The 24002-nt window shown below is 38.8% G+C and overlaps 1 protein-coding gene across 4 annotated transcripts in view; it reads left to right on the forward strand.

Moving 5' to 3' along the window:
* RPGRIP1L (RPGRIP1 like) overlaps positions 1 to 24002 on the forward strand; it is a 126585-nt gene that overhangs the window by 1807 nt on the left and 100776 nt on the right. For all 4 annotated transcript variants that reach the window (XM_044987015.1, XM_044987014.1, XM_044987013.1 and 1 more), the window contains exons 2-6: positions 4342 to 4433; positions 5222 to 5366; positions 8866 to 9164; positions 14042 to 14141; positions 16140 to 16283. In XM_044987015.1, coding sequence (XP_044842950.1) covers positions 4349 to 4433; positions 5222 to 5366; positions 8866 to 9164; positions 14042 to 14141; positions 16140 to 16283 — 773 coding nt within the window. In that variant the 5' untranslated portion in view covers positions 4342 to 4348. The remainder of the gene's footprint in view (positions 1 to 4341; positions 4434 to 5221; positions 5367 to 8865; positions 9165 to 14041; positions 14142 to 16139; positions 16284 to 24002) is intronic.

Here is a 24002-nt window from a genome sequence, read left to right on the forward strand (position 1 = left end):
AAAGTGTTACAGGTCTGGTAGGAGTGTAATATATGAGCATACACGGGAAGGCTGCCTGGTTCTTTTCTCAAGGCAAGGTCAAGCAACCAATTGGGAGTGGATTGGGGGGGAAGGTATAAAACACTTAAAGGCCAAAGAAATGCCTGTCCCTGACCATAGCACAACCACACCCCTCCCGTGGGATACAAAACAGGTGGGATAAAGACCCTAGATTCATGATCCTCCAAAATGGAACATGACCATAAGTTGTAAGGTGTGGGACCAAGGGCGTCCATTGCAGGTATATTTGGGGCTGCTAAGGAGGAGGAAGTGGGAAATGGGGAAGGGGAAATGAGGAAAGGGGACACAGGCAAGGTTCTGTGGCATCAGATCTGGGAAGGGAGACACGGGGTAAACGCTCTGTGGCATCAGAGCTGGGAACGGAACACTGGGGGCTTGGCTACACTTACAAATTTGCAGCGCTGCAGCAGGGTGTGAAAACACACCTTCTCCAGCGCTGCAAATTGCGGCGCTGCAAAGCGCCAGTGTAGTCAAAGCCCCAGCGCTGGGAGCGCGGCTCCCAGCGCTGTCCGTTATTCCCCACAGGGAGGTGGAGTACGGACAGCGCTGGGAGAGATTTCTCCCAGCGCTGGCGCTTTGACTACACTTAGCGCTTCAAAGCGCTGCCGCAGCAGCGCTTTGAAGTGTAAGTGTAGCCAAAGCCTGGGAAACAGACTCCACCAGCATGTAGAGCTCTGGATATGCTTGCTTGGAACTAACCCCAATAAACTTTGCATTGTCTGCACTTTGGACTTCTGATCTTCTGCTTTCTGTCTGCATGACGAGAACCAGGGGAGGGGGTGAAGGGAAAGCCCTCTAACAGTGGCTGGATAGCCTGTCTACTCTGGGGCTCCTGCCATTGATATCGCCAGTAGAACTGCAGCCAGGGGGAGAAGGCTAGAAACCGCTTCTGTGTCAGATCCCAGATTCCTAATGTTGGGAAAATGATAATTACCTACTTACCTCATACAGGGTGGCTGCAAAATGCAGTGAATGTTTGCAAAGTATTTTGAAGGCAAACCCCTGTAAGTGTGCGCTTGTTATTTATTTGTATAGTATTAGCAATTAGAGGACTCAAGTGGATTAGTTATGTTGCTGCAGAATGTGCCAATGCACTGAGACAGTGAAAAACAAACAAAACACCTCAACATTGTAAAATCTAGAAAAGTGTGAAAGAATATTGTCTCTATGCTCATTCCTAAAAAAGAATGTGAGACTATTTTTAATGCCATCTCCCAGTCGGCACTGTTTCTTGGGGAAAAAGATAAATGGCGGCCCCAGTACAGTGTAAACAGTTACCTCTGATGTATGGCTAGAAGAAGAATGCAGGGTGTAAGGAATTTACAAATTTGTAGCTCAGAGATATGTGTGTGTTTGTTTTTCCCTAAATTATGCTAAAAATGGCCAATATTTTCAAATGGAAGTGCCTAAAGTTAGGCATTTAAATCCTTACGTAGCTAAATAAGTATCCTAATTTTCAGAGGTGCTGAGTATGTATGGCTCCTATTGACTTCAATAAAAACTGCACCTTTTAGCCTTGCTGAAAATTAGATTACTAATTTAGATACCTAACGACAGTTTAGGGGAAACCCCATCTGCCACTATGAACCGTATCCAAGTTGAATGGGCTGAAGAGGATCAGGAGTCCACTTGCACATTCTTTTTGCAGAATTGGGCCATAAACAAGTGTTTAGCTTTAAGCAATCATGTTTGGCAATTTTTGTCCTTGTGTGCAAATTGTAAATCTGTATGTAAATTTCTTTGTAATGTTTGTCAAGTACAAATAGTGCTAAAACAATTCCGTAAACTCAGTGCTACAGATTACAAAGCTACTATTTTCTGCAGTATAAGTAGTGCTCTGGAAACTTCATGATTTTATGCTAAAACCCAAAAATGATGTTAGTTAATCACAATATTTCAAATTTTCTTCTTCTAATTGTGAAATTTTTGCTTCATTTCCAAGGACAGGAACTAAGTAATAATCAAGTAACCATTATCCTTTATAGGGTAAACTATTATGGGGGCAAAAAACAGAGTTGATGGGGTGCAGGATACAATGGAGGAGGGTGTGTGTGTCTTCCTATTGATTAGTCCTATGGCAGGGCAGGTCTATACTTAAAACAGACCACAGGTGTGTTTCTTTTCAGGCCCTGTAGACAAGCAAATCTTAGCAGTCTTTTGGTTAACCACTTTAGCTACTTAGGAGAAGGGTGAAATAACTAAAGAAAAGAAAGAGAAAAATCTTTTCTACACAAAAAGTCAACAGCCTCACCTTCATCATTCATTCAAACAGACCACTCATACAAAGGAATTCTCTGTCTGTTTAGAAAACAAACAAATAACTAGACACTGAATGAATTTGAAACACCAGAAATTAGTTATCTAGATGCCAAACCCTTCTCTTAAAACATAAAGAGCTTGATGGCACATTACACATGGAATTTGTTTTTCTCCCTTGTTATTCAGGGAAAACAAAGTCTTCACACATCCTGTTCTGAGATGTTACAACACCGCAGTGGTACAGCTGTACCCTGTAGCACTTCATTGAAGACGCTACTACGCCTCTACCACGATATAACGCGACCCAATATAACATGAATTCGGATATAACGCAGTAAAGCAGTGCTCCAGGGGGGCGGGGCTGCACGCTCTGGTGGATCAAAGCAAGTTCCATATACCACGGTTTCACCTATAACGTGGTAAGATTTTTTTGGCTCCCAAGGACAGCGTTATGTCGGGGTAGAGGTGTATGTTGATGAGAGATGTAGTTAATCCACCTCCATGACAGGTAGTAGCTATGCCAACTGGAGAAGCTCTCTCTAGAACTATATCTCTAAACTATAAATACAATTGCTTTGTTGTAACAAGATATTGATACACTCTCATCAGATTTGATCAGTTAAATTGATGCCTTCCAATTATGTAATTTGGAGACCTCTGGGGAAAACTCATGCATTTTGGAAGTGATGTCAGGATGATCTGATTACAGAGGCAAAACTCCCATTGACTTAAATGAGAGTTTTGTTTGAGCAAGCAGTTTGTGATTGAGCCCTGAGTTAGTATTCAACAAATAACCCTGACATGTTTCTGTGGGGAATTGTTCTTTGGGTGTCATGTTTCAGAGGAAAGATGATGGATACTAATGGTCATTAAAGACATCAGTGCACTTCTTGCAAGAGTGGTGTGTTAGAACAAATATGCACCAGTACTGCAGGGCAGAGAGTAACAGCACTGGTGTTTGATTTGGAGGAAGTTACTTGCTTTTCAGAAGAAAAACACAGCTTTGGGGTAAAATGGACAAATGGCTCTCAGAACGCTTCCAGGTCATGTAGTTACTCTTTTCAAAGTAGTGTCAATCTTCAAGCAGTGATACTTGCTGCTAATTCTAGCTCAGTCTCTAAACTTCCCAAGACATTTCTGGACTCTTCGTTTTCAGAAAACCTACCATGAGGGTATGCAAATTGGAAACACTGCCCCCTGCACAAGGCTTCCTGTCTTTCTTTTATGTTAATTCAGCTTTGGTCAAATTTGTGGACAGCACCAAAACTGTAGAGGATGTAAACCCACATTAAAATAGAACCAAACTGCAAAATAACCTGGAGAAGTTAGAGCAGTGTGACTCCGCAGACAATGAGGTTCTAGTATTATTCCTTCATGTGTCTAAGCATTCCGTTTGCCTCATAGAAGATGCAAGATCAGGTTTAGGAGATGAGGTGTCCATAAGAGGCTCTGTTTTAAGAAGTGATCCTTAGTATGCAAATGTTTGAGAACCACTTGAGGAAAACTAAATGAGAAGTAATGAGGCCTGGAAAGGCAATATAAGCAGGAACACCCTCAATTTCTTTTAGGCCATTCACAATGGGGAACATAGCAGAATGCTCCACTTGTTGATGCCTTAAGCTTCCTGTTATAAACAGTAGAAATCAATGAGCTTTGGATCAGATACTTAAGATGGATGGAAGTCTTTCTATTGATTTCATTGTGCTTTGTACCAGACCCTGGAAAAAAAAAAAGTTTTATCTACAACCCTTTCTAAAATAAATTGTAGGAGCTGTACTGTAGAAAGGAGTATGTATGGTATAGTATGATTCAAATTGGCATAATGTTAAAACTGAAAGTTTTTAATGTCCCCTGAGTCATACATTTGGGGCAGGAGGTCTTACTATAATGAGTCTGTCATTATAGTGAATCTGTCATTACGTTTTTCTTATTCATTTTATATGATGTAATTATCATTCATTCTAGTCTCACAGTTTAAGTTACAGATGGAAAAGGATTTAATATGAATTTTGTTATCCACAGATAAACCATGTCTGCTCCAGCTGATGAAACTGCAGGAGACCTGCCTGTGAGAGATGTAGGTCTAAATCTAGCTGGAATTGGAGGATTACAAGGTTTGTACCAGCTGTTATTTATTACAGTGACAGACTTTGATCAGTGACTTTGTTGGCTTCCTTCTAAAAATGTTTCTGATACCAGTATTCACACTTATGAAAATTAAGTTCAGATAATATTCAGAGTCTGGGTTAAATTCACAAAGATATAAGATAATTCAGAGTTCATCGTACTGTTTATATAGAGCTCAGGCCTACAAGGTGCTGAGCATCTGCAAGTCCATTGAGGCATATCCAGTTTATCGACTGATGTTAGTGCAAGCAGAAGCTGGCCCATTGAACATGGGAGCAGAAGGCACTCAGCATCTCTGAGGAGGTGCTCTGCTCCTCTTAGAATCAGATCCATTGTATGTACTGACGTCTACTGCGTTGAGGCTTATTTCATTCATTAGAGTGAATTTCCTGGACTTTATCAGTTAATGTTTTTATAGTTTTGTGTGAATAAATTCCTTTTGCTTTTAAAAAGGGACTCTGTCCAATCTATATAAAAATTACTTCTTAGATTGTGTGTACATATGAAGTGCTGTGAATCAGTTAAGCTATTTCCCCTTTATCATCCATTAGCTGCCCACTTTGCCATGTCATTTGTATGGGTATTCTAGCCAAAGGATTGGAAAGCATTAAAAAGATTAGAAAATATGAGTTTATCAGTTGGCAGACAGTCTTGGCCAAGTGTTGAACATGAAACTATATTAAACTCATTTTTTAAAACTGGCTAGGTTTCAAATGATGATATTCCTTTGGGAATCGTGAAAGTAATTTGCTGTGATTTTGTTTCTGCTTGTTAGAATCATCTGCTGCCCAGAATGTGAAGGCTCGGCAAGCTGTCTCACGGATTAGTCGTGAGGAGCTAGAAGACCGTTTCCTGCGTTTGCATGATGAAAACATCTTACTTAAGCAACATGCACATAAGCAAGAAGATAAAATTAAAAGGTTTGAATCTTCTGATTTTTTTTTTTTAAACCAAAATCAAATTTGGAGAATATGTTCTTGTAAACCTTAATCATCAACAAATCAAAATAATGTAAACTGGAGTAATAAAGCCTTTCAGAGTGGTCTGTGAAATCCTTAGTACTCCTAATACGGCCCACAGAACTTTTGCAGTGCAATGTTGTGTTATGTACATTCCTCTCTCTGACCTTACTCCACTGAGCTAATTTCTACTCAGAGACAGATCATGACACCTGAAATAGGAGTCGTCCTGACACTACCTTTTCAGTTCCCAGGCATGAACTGCTCCCTTACTGTCATAAGCATGGTAGGCCTGTAGATCTTTAAATTCTGAGGAAATAGAAATGTAGGAAACCAAAAAGGAGGTCGGGGGAGGAGTGGAAAGGAGAAAAGAAAAAGGATCAACATTTTCAAGATAAGGGGAGAGAGTGAGGAGGAGACAGTGCATGCTGTCTTTCAAAAACCTTTTCATAGTTAGGCCAGTACTAAGTTTGGTTGGGGAAGGAGGGGCAAGAGGAATAGGAAGGAGGGGCAAGAGGAATAGAAAGGAGTAAAGATTTGGTGCCACATGTTGTAGTGATTGGGGTCTTATATATTGCTAGATAAATATTGAGCACTAGGCTATTTACATGCAAATAAGAAAGGGGAGAAAAGAAAATGGAGGAGGAAGAGAGGAAAGCTATAGACTGAAGAAAAGTAAACAAATTAGGCCTCAAAAGGACTTAAATAAAGAGCAAATGGAGAAGTATGAGATGGGTGGGAGTGTGTGTATATAAAAACTTTATATAACATTTCTAATGTGCTATTTGTGCTATGATAGAGAAAATTCTCTCACACCCTCGATTTTGAACATGTACTTTTAAATGGATACATTTTTATTTTTCTATTGAATGTATTGCAATATTCCCTTGTTTAAAGTGCTTTGCTTCATGTTACTTTAAAACATGGAATTTTGCTCATGAAAACATCTCTTCCATTTCTCATTCCCATTTAACAAGTATATTCTCTATTGGAGCTACTCTGGATTCTGTTTGAAGCGAGATGACTCAGATTTTTTTTCTGACAACTCATGCTGTCATATAGTTGTATTAGCATACGATGATATGGATGATCTCATCTGGTTAGGTATGTATCCTCTAGAAGAGCCTCTCAAACATTTTTATAGTGTGGACCATACCTTAATAGAGAGATTGTTTTTTCGACCACCTGCTCTCTCGCTTGTCATTGCACAGATCACTTCCCCTCTCATTTGTAAACATATAACATCTTTTGGCCACTACAGAAATTGGATACCTGTAAAACTATTAGTAAAGTATTTGTGGATTTTTAGCTTCTCTTAATTCAATTTAGCAGCTGGGAGCCAGGAGCAGAGCTAGCACAGTGTGATCAACCAGCTTGCCATAGGCTGCTGGTGTTCCACAGATCACAGTTTAGGAATCTCCGATTTATAGAAACCATCTCTTGCGTACTGTCACTTATGTCTAGTTTGTATATACAAAGTACTTTTTTGATACAGAAGAATGTAAACCATCCATACCCCCTCAGTGTGGGGTGAATCCTGCCTCCTTCACTATGGGATGTAGTGCATCTGTGTGGTGAAGCAGGTTTTGTGAATCTGTGCAGATTGGTGTACCCATCTGCCATGCACATCTTGGAGTCCATCTCCACTGGGGCTTTCATTATGTTGTTGTGTAGGGACAAAACTCCTAAAGGCATCCAAGAGGTTGAAAAAACAGGTTGTAGAGGCACGAGCAGGCCCTGGAGACTTCATCCCACATTTTGGACTGTCCATATGCAGCAGGTCTTCCCATTTTTACTTATTCTTTTAAAAGTGGCCAGACTGGTGCATTCTCAACTGTTTTCCTCATATCTGCAGAGGAGTAACTGTTCAATATCTTAAAAATCTTTAATTAGATCTAAATATGCCACCTTTTAGGCTCTTTAAGTGTTTTATTGTTTTTGTAGTATGGGACAGAATAAAAAGGATCTATCTAGCTAAGCCTGTACAAGTCATTATTTTACATATTTGCATTGTAACTTTCCCCAAAGCATCTAGTACTGACTGCTGTCAGGTACTTGATCAGATGGATCACTAGTGTCCTTTTGTGTGGAATTTTCTATGTTCGAGACCAATGAAAGAAGCACTGTTGACGGCCTAAAGTCACTCAGTGTGCCTGTAATTGGCTACCTGGGTCATAATGCAGTGGATGCACTAATTGGCATTTTAAATAAATAAAATCAAACCCTCAGTGCATTGTCTCTGTTGTCTGTGAGGAAGAAGTCTTAGCTAATTCAGCTGTGAATTTCTTCCCAATGCTGGAGTCCTTGGAGCTAGAAGTGTAGATTGAATATGCAGTAGAAATATATATATCAGAAAACTGCTTGCAGGCAGTTCTGTGACATCCCAAATCTACTTTGAATTATTTTTTGTTGTTTCACTTTTGTTCTTTTAAGTAAAAGCTTCTGTCTGTACCCGTGCTAAAGTAAAACAAACTCCTTTAAACAAATGAAGTGTGTCTTTGTTTTCAATCTCCTGTCTGGGCCTCTGCAAAAATAGATTCCCTATAAACTAGATACAGCTCTTAAAGATGTGCGACCAATTTTGTAAAGTCTTGAACTTGTCTCCCTCATCAAAGCCACCTTTTCTTTCTTTCTATGCCAAGTTTTTTCTATTCACTGCTGGGCATGTTTTATGTTCTTGCATATTACATCACCCCCATGTGCCCTCTCTGTCTTTTGTTCTGGCTTACCAATGTTTATCAAAACTAAAAGAAATCAAAGGTACAACTCTTGAGATGCCAAAAGCAAAATTTGTATCCTTTTAAAGACAGATGAAAACCACACTTCCTGTATCTAATTATATCCCACAGCTAATCATTACTTCTCTTAGCACTTTGGTACTACATGCTGAATATAAAATTTAGCATGGCAACATGAACTATTAAGATTCTTTCTCCTGAGGAGCTTTTTAGGCATGCTCACCTACACTTTTTAGCATATTTAGAACTGAAATGTGATTTAAAATCCTCTAGTGAAAGTGGAAACAATACATCACTGAAATGCTGCATATTATTACTATGTGTTCAATAGTTTAATGTCTTGTGGAATTGTAGTTTTTATACATTGCCCCACCACATCCCCAATCTGTGACTGTACTTAACAGAATACAGAGTTCCTCTCTACGGTCATGCGTTAAAAATTATATTTAAGGAGCATATGGAGTAAATATGTGTCCTCTCTTTACTAACCTTAAATGATAAGCCTTAGGAAACTGTTATTTGTCAGTGCTATAAAGCAGATTGCTGCCCAGTGGTTTCAATTATCTTCAAAGGGTTCTTCACAGGCAGTAATAGTTGTATCAAAACCTGCAATTTATTATTCAGGTTTTATGCTGAAGTCTTCAGTGATTATGTTCTTTTCAACACAATGGTTTTTATGCTGACTTTTCACATTCTTTTTCATCTTTTTATTATTTCCCCAGAATGGCCACCAAGTTAATTCGGCTTGTTAATGACAAGAAAAGATCTGAGCAGATTGGTGGTGGCCCCAAGCGGTTGGGCCAGGATGTGGAACTTGAAGAAATGATTGAGCAGCTGCAAGAGAAAGTTCGTGAGCTCGAGAAACAAAATGAAGGCATCCGCAAGAGACTCATTTCAACCAAACAGCAGCTCCAAGTTCAAGGCCATCGGCACACTCCATACAGCTATGTTCAATCTCGCATTAACACTGGTCTCAGAAAAGTGAACGAGGCTGTCGCCATCCAAGATCGTACAAGGAAAGGTATAATTAAAATTGAGATTATGTGCTAACAACTTTTAAGAGACAATATCCCAATTAGCTCTTCACCTAAGAAGTAGTTGCATATATGGTCACATGCTAATTTCTGGTCTTTAGTTCTTTTGTGGGTAGAGGTCCCTTCAGGAAGTGTTACAAGAAAGTGAGCTGTTCTCCCCTTTTTAATTTATTTTACTCTTTGTGCCAATCATTATGTCTTGTTCACGTTGTATGTCTTCACTTGAGAAGCCAGGATGGTATTGGCAATTGGAAAACAGTTTCAGGTACAATCATTATCAAATGTAGGATACTCTTTTAAAAACAAACAAACAAAACCTACGGTTTTAACATATTCATGTAAATTAAAATCTCTGTAAATGTTAAGGGCTCATGTAAAATCTAAAGTATATGAAAAGTTGGCTAGCACTAACACATTTTAAAAGTTATACATCTTCAATTTTTCACATATTTTTCCTTATTCAGTTTTAGGGCTAGGCTCTACTCTCCAATACATGCGTGCATGACATAGATTTTTCAAAGATTTGCAATTATACGTATGTAGATTCTGGAAGTTACATGGTGAGATAGAATCATAGTTAATGCAGGTTTTTACATTCAAGACTTGCCGTTGACTATAAGAGGAGTAGAATTGGGCACTCATTTTCAATCTTGTATTTGGGGTAAATAAATTAGATAAGAGAGTTCAATTATGTGTTACATTTTTATAAGGAGAAAGTTTGTGAAGGGATTTGTGTTTAGATAGTTTATTGTATCTATCCAAATAACTTGTAAAAAACTTGTCATGCATCTGACGAAGTGGGTATTCACCCACGAAAGCTTATGCTCCAATACATCTGTTAGTCTTTAAGGTGCCACAGGACTCATTGTTGCTTTTTATAAAAAATAGTCATATGGGACCAGATCCAAAACCCACTGAATCAGCTGGAGACTCTCCATTAACTTCTATGAGTTTTCTGTCAGACTCATGGTCAGGTCTTTTTTTTTTTCCTTCAAATTTTCAGTTTCTCCATAAAGAAAATATCCCATACTCTTGCAAACATTCATTCAGCTGAGAAAGCACATTGAGATTCTTAGTTACTATGACACTTCGACCTGCCAAAAAAAAAAATTCTGACACTTTTAGACAGGCAATGAAAAGTAATAGGCTTTTGCATTTTACTCTCCTAATGTTTATATAGTGTGAAATTTTTAATACCCAATAACTGTGTTCTTTCAGCCTTTGTGATGTCATGAATTACACATTAGACATTTCAGTTAGGCTGCCTCTACAATGCTGTAGTTAAAGGTGGTGCAAGGACAGAAAACTAGGAATGCTCTGACACACTCTGTAAATGGTCTTCAGCTTGGAAGAGCAAACTTTTGTGGCCTAGACCTATTCTTGCAAAATTATTTCAGATATATTATTAAGCAGACGTTCTTTCTATTTGTTTCATGTCTCTCTGTTTTGCAGTTAAAGATTCCCTTCTTGTCTTTTAAAAAGGTCTTGTCTATTAGCCTAGTGTCTTGGCTAATATTCTGTTTATCAATAAAATAGATTTTGTTCTCCAAGGCAGTAGGTGAGCATTGCCTGCTGTATTTGCATACCTAATTGTAGCACTATCAGTTTCTGACTACAGTAACTCCTTTTTCTTTCTGTGTAAAGCATTTTGGGATACCTTAAGTATGAAAGGAGCCCTGGTTTTTGCTTTGTTTGTGTTTGTACGTTTTAGTCTTATGGGGGAGAAAATACAACCATGGCAGCTAAAATTGGCATACATGCACTTTGTGGAAAGATTCAGATATTCTGTTCTCCTGCATGGCAATCTTACAAAGATTTATTTGATTACAAAAAAGAAAACACACTCTTCTTCTTATGATATTGCCTCTGCAGAGCCCTTCTGTAGAAGTTGCGTGGCTGGCAGTGTTAGTCCTGACAGGAGTCTGCACGTTTATAAATCCTTTCTTTTAGTGTGTTTCTACACAGCAGTTGGGAGGGTGCTTTCCAGCCTGGGTAGACAAATGCGCACTAAACATGGCATAGTGGCCATGGCAACACAGGCAGCAGCTCAGGCTAACTACCTGAGTACAGTCTTGCCCAAACGCCTGGATATGGGTGGCCAGCCCAAGCTACCACTATGGCCACGCAGTATTTTTAGCACACTAGCTTGAGCAGAACTAGTGCATGTCTGTCTGCCCGCACTGGGAAGCACCCTGGCAGTTGCTCTGTAGACATACTCACAGGTTAAGGATTCACTTGTACGGTTTGTTGAATCTGGTGTACAAAGCAAGTGCTTAGAGCTTGAGTATGGTAGTGTTTCCTTCTCATCAAGTCAGAGACTCTGTACTGTGGTGTTCACCATCAAAAAAATGTCTTGAATGTTGTCTCAGCTTTCTCTTTAGTTAGTATTAGGCATGGATGTCTTCAGTCTGGATTGGGGAACACATCTAAGATCTTTGACTATGTGTGGACTTTGGAGACTTCAGGAAACAAAGAATCATTAACTTGGTAGAACTGTGGGCTGTCAGGCTGGATCTCAGAATTTTTCTTATAGATCAAAGGGGAACCAGTGCACCTTTTCAGAGACAATATGGTTGCTTAAACAGACAAGGGAGATCTTGATTGCCTCTTTTGTGTCAGGATGCAAGGTAGCTACAGGAATGAGTCACTTTATCTCTTAGTGTGCCTATCTGCTATGCACCTGGCAGGCCCACAAACATCTAAAAGAACTAGATAAATTCCTGGAGGATAGGTCCATCAATGGCTATTGACCGAAATGGGCAGGGATGATGTCCCAGCCCCCTAGCTAGAAGCTGGGAGTGGGTGACAGGAGATGTATCATTTGATAATTACCTGTTCTTTTCATTTCCTCTGAAGCACCTGACATTGGCCACTGTTGGAAGACAGGATACTGGCTTAAATGGAGCTTTGGTCTGGCCCAGTATGGCCGTTCTTATGACTACTTGAGTCAGAAAGGTGTGGCTCAGTACAAGTAGTCATTCAAATCCTCAGTGGCTTTTCTGATATTTTACCACCTAGAGAGATAACGTGTGTGAGGTAATATCTTTTATTGGAACAATTTCTGTTGGTGAGAGAGACAAACTTTCAAGCTTACACATTAACTTTTGTGCTATTAGAATAATAAAAATCCAACCAGGAATGCTCTGGATATGAAGAATGATTAGCTACTCTTGGAATAACTGAGCTGCTTAGAAAGTCAAACAGATGATTTGTAACGCTTGGAAATACATAAAAGGTCAAATTATTTTAGTTCAAAGGCTGCCTAACTAGGTAAGACTGTGCATTTAGTTCATTTTATGATCTTGCTGGTGTTCCTGTGTATTGAACATTTCACAGCTCACTCATCTAGAGCAGTATTTCCCAAACTTGGGACGCCGCTTGTTTAGGGAAAGCCCTGGCGGGCCGGGCCGGTTTGTGTACCTGCCGCGTCCACAGGTTTGGCCGATCATGGCTCCCCCTGGCCGCGGTTCGCTGCTCGAGGCCAATGGGGGCTGCTGGAAGTGGTGTGGGCCGAGGGGCATACTGGCCACCGCTTCCCGCAGCTCCCATTGGCCCGGAGCAGTGAACCACAGCCAGTGGGAGCCGTGATCGGATGTGGCAGGTAAACAAGCCGGCCCAGCCCCCCAGGGGCTTTCCCTACACAAGCGGCATCCCAAATTTGGAAAACACTTATCTAGAGGGATGGCAGCCTCAGTGGCATGTGTCTTCAGTGTGCTCTTGTCTGAAGTCTGAAAAGCAGATGTATAGAGTTCTGTTTATGCCAGGGTCGGCAACCTTTCAGAAGCGGTGTGCCGAGTCTTCATTTATTCACTCTAATTTAAGGTTTTGCGTGCCAGTAATACATTTTAATGTTTTTAGAAGGTCTCTTTCTATAAGTCTATAATATATAACTAAACTATTGTTGTATGTAAAGTAAATAAGGTATTTAAAATGTTTAAGAAGCTTCATTTAAAATTAAATTAAAATGCAGAGCCCCCCGACTGGTGGCCAGAACCCGGGCAGTGTGAGTGCCACTGAAAATCAGCTTGCGTGCCGCCTTCGGCACCAGTGCCATAGGTTGCCTACCCCTGGTTTACGGGTTAGCAAATCCCTAATCTCTTGATGCTGCAATAAGATTAGATGTTGGATTTGGGAGGACTGTTCAACTAGCCTAGCAGCTCTCTTCAAGGAGGTTACATCTAGCTAGCCCCTTTCAGTGGAGCTTTGTAGAGGCATAGTTATGAAGGAGAAGGAGTTACACTGGCCATCTTTCTTTTCCTGCTTTGGAGCCCAGATCTACATAGAGTTTCTGGAGGTAAAGAGGAACTGAAAGACCTTTAAAACTGATTGGGATACTTATACCATCAGTCGGTATAAGTATCCCTTGAGGAAATTATTTGGACCCCTAAGTACAAACTACTAATCATGGTCCTGTGACTGCTAAGCTAGGTACATTACTCCTCCAGTATGGCTCCATGGAGATAGTCCAATCAGAGAACAAGAATAGTTGCTAGACAGTAACCACTTCTTAAATTATCATTACTGTTAAGTCTCCTTGCACTGATGCTGGCATTTATGTTCTTTGCTTGTCAAATTACAATAAATACCTTCTAGAAGACCCATATCAAAGCCTATTGATAACCTCTCCCTGTAACTGTGCATGCTGTGTTGTCCTTACTGGAATTTTGATACCTGAACTGCGTGGTGCATGTTCTGAATTGATACATAGCATTCTGTTGTGTATTTGATATAAAAATACCCATTCTGATATCTATATAGTAATTATAGATATTTATATTGTGTAAGGATTTTTCCCCTTGTGTTAAATATCTTTTTCATTAACTTCAGTCTCAGAAATATGCCTCTCTGTTTTCTGTATTTTTAGGAATGAGATTTCAGGATGTAGAACTGAGATCCCCCCAACCCGTGCTCCCAAGATACGGACATAGTTTGCTTGAAGAAGCAAGGGCTGAGATAAGAAATTTGTATGATATTTGTATTTCTTAATTTTCTATAATATACAAGTATTAGTATATATGATATTATTGAGAAAAAACACATTTTGCAACCATCAAGGTGTTTTACAGAGCTTCCACTACAACAAAAAATGGGGCCTTATGATCTGGCATTGATTGTATTGGCATCAGCAACGCTTCACTAGAGATTTAGAAATGGAAAGTATAAGGATCCCTTATCAAATTGCATCGGGCAGAGAAATGTAATACAGTAAAATGTTTGTACTGTAGTTGGAATTTGGTCAGGTTTTAACACCTTTACTCATGCAAAATTTGCCTTGGAATCTTTTTATGACTCTTAGTGGCCAGAACATTGGTTTTTATGTTTCATTCAAAAACCAGCACGTCTTGCAAGCACAGTGCGCCTTATCCCCGTGCTAGGCTATTGGGGTTAACACTGACAGAAGGAAGAAAGTTACCTATGAAATTAATATTACCAACACACTTCTTGAAGCACCTGGGTTTTATTCTAGAGATCTCCCTTCGAAGTGGTGACCTAACTTAGATGTTGCTTAACTGATGAAGTATGAAGATTCATAGTCCAAGCGAGTGGGCCAGTTTCTGTACTGTGTGTCTTGGAAGGTGCAGCCTGGGGAATGGAGGTGGCAAAGCTGCCTTTAAGGGTATGTCTACGCAGCAAAGAAAAACCTGCAACTGGCCCATGCCAGCAGACTTGGGCTGTGGTGCTGTTTTGTTGCTGTGTAGACTTCTGGGCTCGGGGAGTCTCCCACCTCGCCAGCCATGGATGTCTAGTTGCTCTGTAAACATACTGTGAGTCATCTTTGCATTTCCTAGGTTCCAGGCTCCTTTTCAATTCAATGTGGCGTGCACTCTAAGTTAGACTTGGAGCACAGAGAACCTCTGGTACATCCGTGCTCTGAGGGCTGTGTTATCCAAGGGTGGGGGCGGGGGAGGGGAAACGTAGCAAAAGTAGTTAATTTTTAACTTAAAGTTACAGAACTCTGTTATATTATTTCTCTGCCTTAAAACTTATCAGTAGCTATTCTAGTTTTCTGAGGTCTTACCTCTTGGCGTGAATGGTGAGCATAGTTTTCTCAAGATGCAACATATACTTTTTCTAGAGTTAATAGCAACTGTATCTAACGTACAAAAAATTGTATAGTGGAAGATACTATTACTAAAGACATACAGGGTAGCTACACATAGTACTACCTATGTAATTGCAATGTGAAAAAATATGAGGTTACTTTGCCAAGAAACATTCCAGATCTGGACGTTTGTCTACTACGATGATTCTCAAAGTTACTAATACACCATTTTTTGATTAATATGATGTGCTGATCTGCTCATCTTTCAGGGCAAACCCAGATCTAGGTGGAACTCACCTGAAATATCACTTCATCAGAATAAATTCCACTGCTTGTAAAAGTTAGTAATTTTGATGCAGATTGCCTAAATTCCACTGTACACCACCACATAATCCAAAAGAAAAGGTTAAAAATGGTGTTCCCTGTTTTAGTCCATTGAGGATTTGTTAATCTTCTTATGCCTGGAGGTGAAGTTTTCCTGCCACCAAACCTTCTGGCAACAGAAAATTAAGAACAGGACACACTTAATATGCCATGTAAATAAATCAGATGTGCTATGACATAGTAGCTTGTTCATGCTAAACAAATGAACTTAATTTAAGCCATCTAATGTATGCGGTTTTAAAGATGTTATGAAGGGTTTAGCTATTGTAATTGAAAATGTTGCTAATATTTGATCATCTAATTTTTTTGGACTATTTGCATCCCCCTACATGAACTACATATGCGCTAATAATCTTCATGATAAATAAAATTCTAGACGTTTAAGTTAGCACTTTTGTTCAAATGGGTGAGGAGATTTGATCCAGGAATGTAACTTCACACAGGATACTTTTTTCTGCTTTCCTTTCAGTGTCTAATTTTTATCTTTTATCTTTATCAAAAACCTCTAAACACAAGCTGCTTTGTTAACTTGTAGGGAAAACGTGATTGAGTCACAAAAGGGACAGATTGAAGAATTGGAGCACACTGGAGAGGTACTAAGGAGTCAGATAAGGAAGAAGGAAAAAGAGTTTGAAGAATCTGTTCTGCAACTGAAAGAGCAACAAGCAACAGGGCAAAGGTATTCTGAAAAATGGAAGCTTCCATATCACAAAGCCATAATGCCTTCTATATGTATTAGGGTGAACCATTAGAAAGTTATGTCCTAATTCATATATCCTCCATATTTCTCAAAACAGTACAGGACATTTAGATAATGATTCTAGAAACAAATGAAGTTTGTTGTGCTTTATTTCTTTTTGTGGTAATGTTGAGTACTAAGGCATTCAAGTAAAGCCTTATCCTGCCTGACCCTGGTCAGTTAGTATGCTGAGGATAGGTCCTGACCCTAAATTTACACACAGGGCGAGATGTAGGGACAGGCAACCATCTGGGGTGCTGGGCTTGGGAGGCGCTGGGCTTGGGATGCTATTTTTGTTGTTAGAGACAAAGGGGAAAACAGAATGCTTGAAGTAAAATATTTTACAGATCCTATCTTGTAATTTATCATCTTATGTGACCGGGATAAATCATGCATGCCAATCGTGAATCAAAGTTGTGAAATGGCTGCAAATGCAATAGAAAAATTAGGTATTCAGAAGTTTAATAAATGGAGAGAGGGGGCACCAAAGATACTCTTTGGCTGGGGAGCCATTTGTTTTAGGGCAGTGGTCCCCAACCTTTTTCGTCTGGCAGGCGCCGGACGACGAGCCACCAAGGTCCGTGGCCGGCAGATGAGCATCCGCCGAAATGCCGCCCAGAAGCAACAACGTCTATTGACGTTGCTGCCGAAATGCCGCTGAAAATCAGTGGCATTTCGGCGGTGACGCATCTGGATGACGCTGCTTCTCGGCGGCATTTTGGCGGATGCTCGTCTGCTGGACAGTACACGGGTGCACATAGATGCCCCGGCGAGTTCCGCATTGGGGACCACTGTTTTAGGGCCAGCCCTGTTCATGCATATGATGATCTCAGTCAAATGAACATGAAGCTGTTAAATGCAATAAAATGATGGCCTGCACAGATGTTTGAATGAATATAGCAGAACGCCCTTTATAGGTATGCAGGGGAAGAAACTGAAGACTGTTGTATTCTTTCCTCTTCTTGCTACCTCTCATTTTTTCCCCCGACTTCTCTTTTTGTTTTTATTCCTATATGTTTCTCCTTCCACTTTTCCTAATTCCTAACTTTTCTTATCTTTCCCTTTCCTCTTTTATCCTCATCATCTGTCCTCCTTTTTTTTCCTGTTATTTTCCATCCTCAAAACTTTCTTTTCTCCTTTGCATTATTTTTTCTCACAACGTTTTTGTTTTCTAATTTCCCTTATTCTCATCCAGTTCTACTTCTGTGCTTATTTTTTTATCTTCTTCCTGACTTTCCTAATGACTTACATCTCTCTTGTTTTGTTTAAACTTAATCTTTTGACTTTTTAGAACTGAATTGACGCAAGAAATCTCTCTGCCAGCTCTGGGCTGAAAGTAGTAGTAATGTATCTTTTTAAGAGTTAGACAGGACAAATCTATTGAGTGACCTGATCTTGTTACAACTACACTCAACAGCACTTTGCTCTCCTTATGTCTTCCTCCTCAATCTTAACTCACCCCCATTATCTATTGCCACTTTTCATTAGAGTTTAATTTAGGGCTCACTATTCTTTTCCATGCAGGCAAAAATCCAGTTGACTTCAATGGAAGTTTGTGCAGACTTAATATTGGCAAATCAGGCCCTTAATTATACCATACATCGTTCTGGGCAGGGACGTTGGCTTATGTGTCTGTACACATCAGTAGCACTACATATTTAATACATGTTGATGTTGAATTATTTAGCATATCATAATTGATCTCAGTCTAAAACGTCTTTCTTTTAAAACATAACATGAATAGTTTAAAAGGGTATTAGCAATACTTCCACTTACATAATACATACAGATTTTTTTCTATGTATTTTACCTTAACTTTAGAGATTCTAAATACATGCAACTTGTAATAGTACTGTAAATCTATAGTTATTTACATTAATAAAATGACTGTGCAGGTACCAATAACAATATTATATCTAGGTTTTCCATTCCTGCCTGCGTAAACTTAGGTTTGAAATTCTGGAAGTATTTCCTAGATATCTGATTCCTTGTTCAAAACTGGGCCCTGAAATGTTAGAAATCTATATACGAGTACTTCCTGACATTTATGGCACATACCCTTTCCAGAAAATATTATTGAAATTCCTTGCAGTTGTGTAATTGACCAGTTTGGTTTGTCATCAACTTAACACAAACTTTTAGTCATCCCAAGCCTGTAATTGGTATGAAATAGGAACTAAAGCACCCTTTTATTAAAATCATGGTTTTTTTCCTGTGTAATGGCCCCTAAAATACTTAGATGTGATTTTTGCATATGTTCCACATAATCTTTTGTTAGCAAAACTCTTGTGTCCTTGCAACCTATGTGTCTGTGGTTTTTAAACCAAATTCAGTATAAAAAGTAAACAATATAATGCATGTAATTTGCCTATTTGTAAAGGTCTTACAGTAAATATAATAGTTCAATGTGAAATCACATGCACATGGATATTAAAAAGTAGAAAATTAAGTGTCCAATAAAACATATTAGAATTGTTACAAAATGTGTTAATAGTTAGACTTCACTATGTCCATGTAACGGTAGGGTGGGAGAAATAGCTAAAGGAATGCTAACATAGTCAACACAACAGTATGGAATAGTCACTTCTGTTCCATAATTTCTAAATTGATCCCTAAATTTAAATGGTTTATCCAGTGCTCTTTATGTACATATTATGAAGGATGAATTGCAAGGATCCAGTAGCCTCAGTTCTGTCCTTTCCCGATTTGGTTATGGGTGCACATACCTTCACTCATCATCCTTGGAGTTTAGTTTGTCTTTCTCTCTCAGGAGCCCTACAGCTGTCATCTGACATGCTAATATAGGAGGATAGTCTCATTCTGCACCATGATCCACCTGACAGCTTGAATTATAGGACTTAAATAAGTCTGGTCTTCTCTCCTCTCAGAAAGTTTAGAAAATACTATTGCAATACAGAAGGCTGTTGATATTAAAGTGCTGCTATCAGAAATAGTGGTGGTTTGGGCAGCTGGCAATGTCTCCTTGTTCTTCTTCCAGATCAAGTATTTTGGAATTTTATTATACCTAAAGTCCCCGCCTTGTCTTAAATTAGCATACATTTGGCTACCGTCTGGGTGTATTAGTTTCTAAAAGGCAGCTCAGGAATTAATGCAAGGAAGTCCTATGACCTTTGTTATACAGGAAGTCAGATTAGATGATCACTGTGGTCTCTTCTGGCCCTTTAATCTATAAATCTGTCTTTAGAAACCTGGTGATTTGTGCAATTCCTGAAGGGCCCGATGAGTGTGCTTCCAACAGTCTTTGAACCTGTCCCATCATGGGATCTCAGCTTCGTGTTCACAACATTTAAAGATACTTTGAGCCTTTAGGAAAAACAACTTTTACAACTTTATGGTTAAAAAAGCATTTGTTATTGCAAGGCACTTGTAAAAAGTAAGTGAGCTACAGAATGTGATGACTGATCTTTCCTTCAATGAATATCATGAAGATAAGATCATTGCATGTACGTATTCCAGGCTCTTACCCAGTGTGGTAACTGAGTGTGACCTTAATCACACTATTAACTTCCTGGCCTTCTTGTCAAACACTCATTTTCTTCTTCGAGAAACTCAGTGCCACATTTTAGATGTAAAGCAGACTCTTTTTATGTTGATTAGACTTGGAATTTTAAGAAGTCGGCTAAACATCTTGTGACTTTGAAAGTGCAATACAAGAGAACTAACAGATTCCAACCCATGCTATAGCTTCTTCATGACATTCTACAATTATCCTGGTGCAGTACAAGAATAGGCTGGACATAGGACCAGAGGTATAGCAAGGGGTTTGGCTAGTGTGTTCATGGTCCAGAAATTCTGGCTTGCACAGCAGCATGTAGACTTCAGTGTCAAAGCTAGTGTAAGTCAGAGCAGCCCTGTGGAATGCTCTAAATTGTACTGGGGACCACCCCAATCCCCAGAGCAGCCTGAAATCCAAGAATCGCAAAGGTGGCTTAAAGCCACTTTGACCTCCCCGTTCCACCCCATCCTGGACTTAGATTTTCTATGCTGCACTTCAAGACAGGCACAGCACAGAACATAGTCTGTCCAAGTGGGTTAGACCAGGGGTTCTCAAACTGGGGTTTGGGACCCCTCAGGGGGGTCACGAGGTTATTACATGGGGGTCATGAGCTGTCAGCCTCCAGCCCAAAGCTCACTTTGCCTCCAGCATTTATAATAGTGTTAAATATATTAAAAAGTTATTTTAATTTATAAGGGGGGTCACACTCGGAGGCTTGCTAAATGAAAGGGGTCACCAGTACAAAAGTTTGAGACCACTGGGTTAAACTATGCACTGAGGTGACTATTGTGGCACTCACTGGTATAGCTGCAGATGTTGTGTTTCTTATAATTTCCATTAGAAGTTTTGTTTTGTTTTTTAAATGGGGCATATTACTTTGAGAAACATGGCACATAGGTTATCAGACTGATTAAATTTTTTAAACATAACATTTAATTTAATTTAGTTTGGTTGGTTTTAATTTAGAGATGGGCAAAACATAATTACCTCATGGTTCGATGATTTCTACAGAACATAGTGCTCAAGCCAAAATGCTTTAATTCTGAACAATTACATTTTTGCAAGCAGCTAGTCCTTCAAGTAACTTAATTGCTCTTGGTACTTTCCAAAAACATATTTTGAAGCAGCTCAGAAGCGCACTTGTGAAACAGATACTTGACAATGCCCTTCATCTGTCAGTATAGAAAAATATGTATTTTGTATATATAATAGCATTTTTTCTGCAACAGAACTTCAGGATCAGGTCTATTGAACACACACATTTAGGAGTATAGTACATTAAATTCTCTTGATTACAGTGTTTGCATTGTAGCAGTTCTATTCCCAGATTAGAAGGACCAAACATGGTAGACCTAATATAGCACTGGGGATTCAGTAGAACTACACATGAGTAAAACTTTGCCAAATCAGACCCAGTGCAAACATAAACTTGTAGTCACATTTCCATCTGACTTCTCACACCTGTCTTCTCAGGCTCACACTTGTTTGTGTGTCTGCAGATCAGGGATTTGCTGATTGTTGGATAGGCATTTATTTAGCTACGCACACATCCAAAATCCCTATTTCTACATGCAAATAGTGAGTTGGACTGAAAGCAGGAATGTAAATGTGCACACAAAGATGCATGTTGTCCTGATTTCTGTGTGTATGGTTCTAAATTGAAATGGTTAATATATAATTTGATATGTGAATTGAAATAGTTCTAGTTTCTCTTGTATCAACATCTGATAATGACAGTAATGTGATACTTAGAGTAAATGGTTGCTTTTTTTTTCTTTTATTTGACCACCATTAAAAGAAATAAGAAGTACAAAACAAAAACCCTATTAGAAGTGTTACAGACATGACTTAAGCCAGTATATAGTTTTGTCATTTCAAATGTGTAGAAATGACAAAAGTATACACTGTGATGATGTTATATATTTTACTTCCATCATTAAGATTAAGTTGAATAAATTTCTGGGGCATTGATGGGAGACTGATCCTGTTCTATTGAAAAATATTGGCTGGTTCTCTTATTTCTCTTTTTTTTACCTCTGAATAGAGAGGGAAGAGGTCCTGAAAGTTGTTTTCTGCTTGAACGTGGGCTAATAATATGGAAAGAGTTAAGAGCTGCTTGCTTAGCTGATATGGCAATAGGCGCTATCTTCAAGAAATATCCATTGACTGCTGTCTCAGTGTTACAGTTGATAGTTTGCAGATCTCAGTGACATTAATTTAACTACAATGGAGCTATTCCTGGTTTAATTTCACTGGTGTACTTGATATGCAAATGAGGAGAAAAAAGTAAGCCCATAATATTAAATGAACTCTTCTTATTCTCCCTGGAACTTTTTTTGGGGGGCGGAGGAGGGCAAGTTATTTCGGGCCAAATTTTGGCTATAAAGCAGCATTAATATGTGCTCATATTCTGCTTCATATTAGACTTATGATCCCTTTGCATAAACTATTTCTGCTCAGATACAGAATAATTGGAATGAGGTACTGTGCTTTGTCCAGGTGACCACTTAAGTATATGTACATACACTATTCGTAGGGACCATGTCAGTTTCTCCCTGACCACTGTCTCTTCAGCTGCTCTGTGATGTCAGTTGTGGAAGACCAGAGGAGTCATCTCTCCATGGTTTTATAGGAGAAGCAAAATAGGAAAGGCAGCTTCTGCCATGTGTTTCCACCACTGCCGGCAAGCTTTCAGGTGTGCACCTCTGTACATGATCAGCCAGAACATACATCATTTTCACATTACTCCTATAAAATGGCTATGTCTGAGAGGAAAAACTTGATGCCCTTGCCTTTGTAAATATTTGAGAAAATATATATTAAAATCCATACATTGCTTAAAAATAAGTGTCATTTACTTTCAGTAGCTAGCAACTATATGTAGTTAGATATTGTCAGAATTGTCATAACTAAACTCAATTCTAATAAACATCTATTTTTCCTGATTTTGAAGGGTTGGTGTGGTAATAAGCATTGGCAAAATCATTCAAATCAAATACTCTTTGTCACTGTTGAAGATAATGGTTAATTTTGATTGTCCAGAGCCATTGGAGTTACATCTGCACATCATAAATCTCACTATCATCTGCTCCTTTTGTTTACTTTAAAAAAACAAAAACTCCTATAAAAAGTGTTTGAAGGGATCAGTGCTGTTTGTGTGAAACAAGATTAATAAAAATGTGCCACTACATTAGCTTTTAAATAGCTAGTAAGAGACAATGCTGCTGTCTATATGCACCACAACTTTAATTTATATAGATAACATGTTTTGAACACGTGATTATTTTAGCATTTTCTTAGGGTTGTTTCTTTGGGAAGATCTCAGGTTTATGAGCTTGTTTATCATTTGTGTAAGGACAGTTTACTGGGCAATACCAAAACACAATGAACTTTTGATATTTTTAAGAATAAGTATTTCAAGTCCTCAGCTGGTTTACAGATGTGTAAGCTTTGTAGTCCATTTTCTGTTTCCAGCATGGCATTGTGACAATTTTTCTGGTAGTCTGATAGATAAATATTAGAGGAGAAATTATACATTTCAGGCACTATTGCTATAGTCTCATTTTTATATCACTTTATTTTGTATTTGTAGAAAGCAGTTCAGGGCTTTCTCTTTGTTTGGCTTGAAATATATGCAAAAAATAATGAGCTCGTCTTTAGCTGTTCAAGGTAAAAGTTTTTTGGAAACATTTTTTTAGGTCTGTGATAACCTTTAACAAGCTTTTCCTATTAAATAATGCATTCTCAATTAAATCTCAGCGGGGGAAATATATAAAAGAATTGCAGGCATATAGAGTTTCTGCATAGATGTTAAGCATTTTTATATAGTTAAAGACACATCTGCAGCTGATTTGAATGCTGGACTTAGGGTATTATCTGTGTAAAATGCTAAGTCACTTTTCTTGGAAATATTTAAAAAGTTTAAGCTCTGAGAGGAAATTCCAATAAGTAGTAATCCTATGACCACATACTTTTAAAGAAAGTGGATAGATTGCAAAACAAATGATCCTTCTGCTTTAAGCATAGGATTGCTCCATGCACTGCAGTATATCTTTAGTTTTGATATTGTCAAGAAACATGTCCAAATAATGATTGATACTTACATGTCATCTTCCAGTAAAACGTGGAATTACTTAAAATCT

Source organism: Mauremys mutica, chromosome 14 (genome assembly GCF_020497125.1).
Source record: "Mauremys mutica isolate MM-2020 ecotype Southern chromosome 14, ASM2049712v1, whole genome shotgun sequence".
NCBI classification, from domain to species: Eukaryota; Metazoa; Chordata; order Testudines; family Geoemydidae; genus Mauremys; species Mauremys mutica.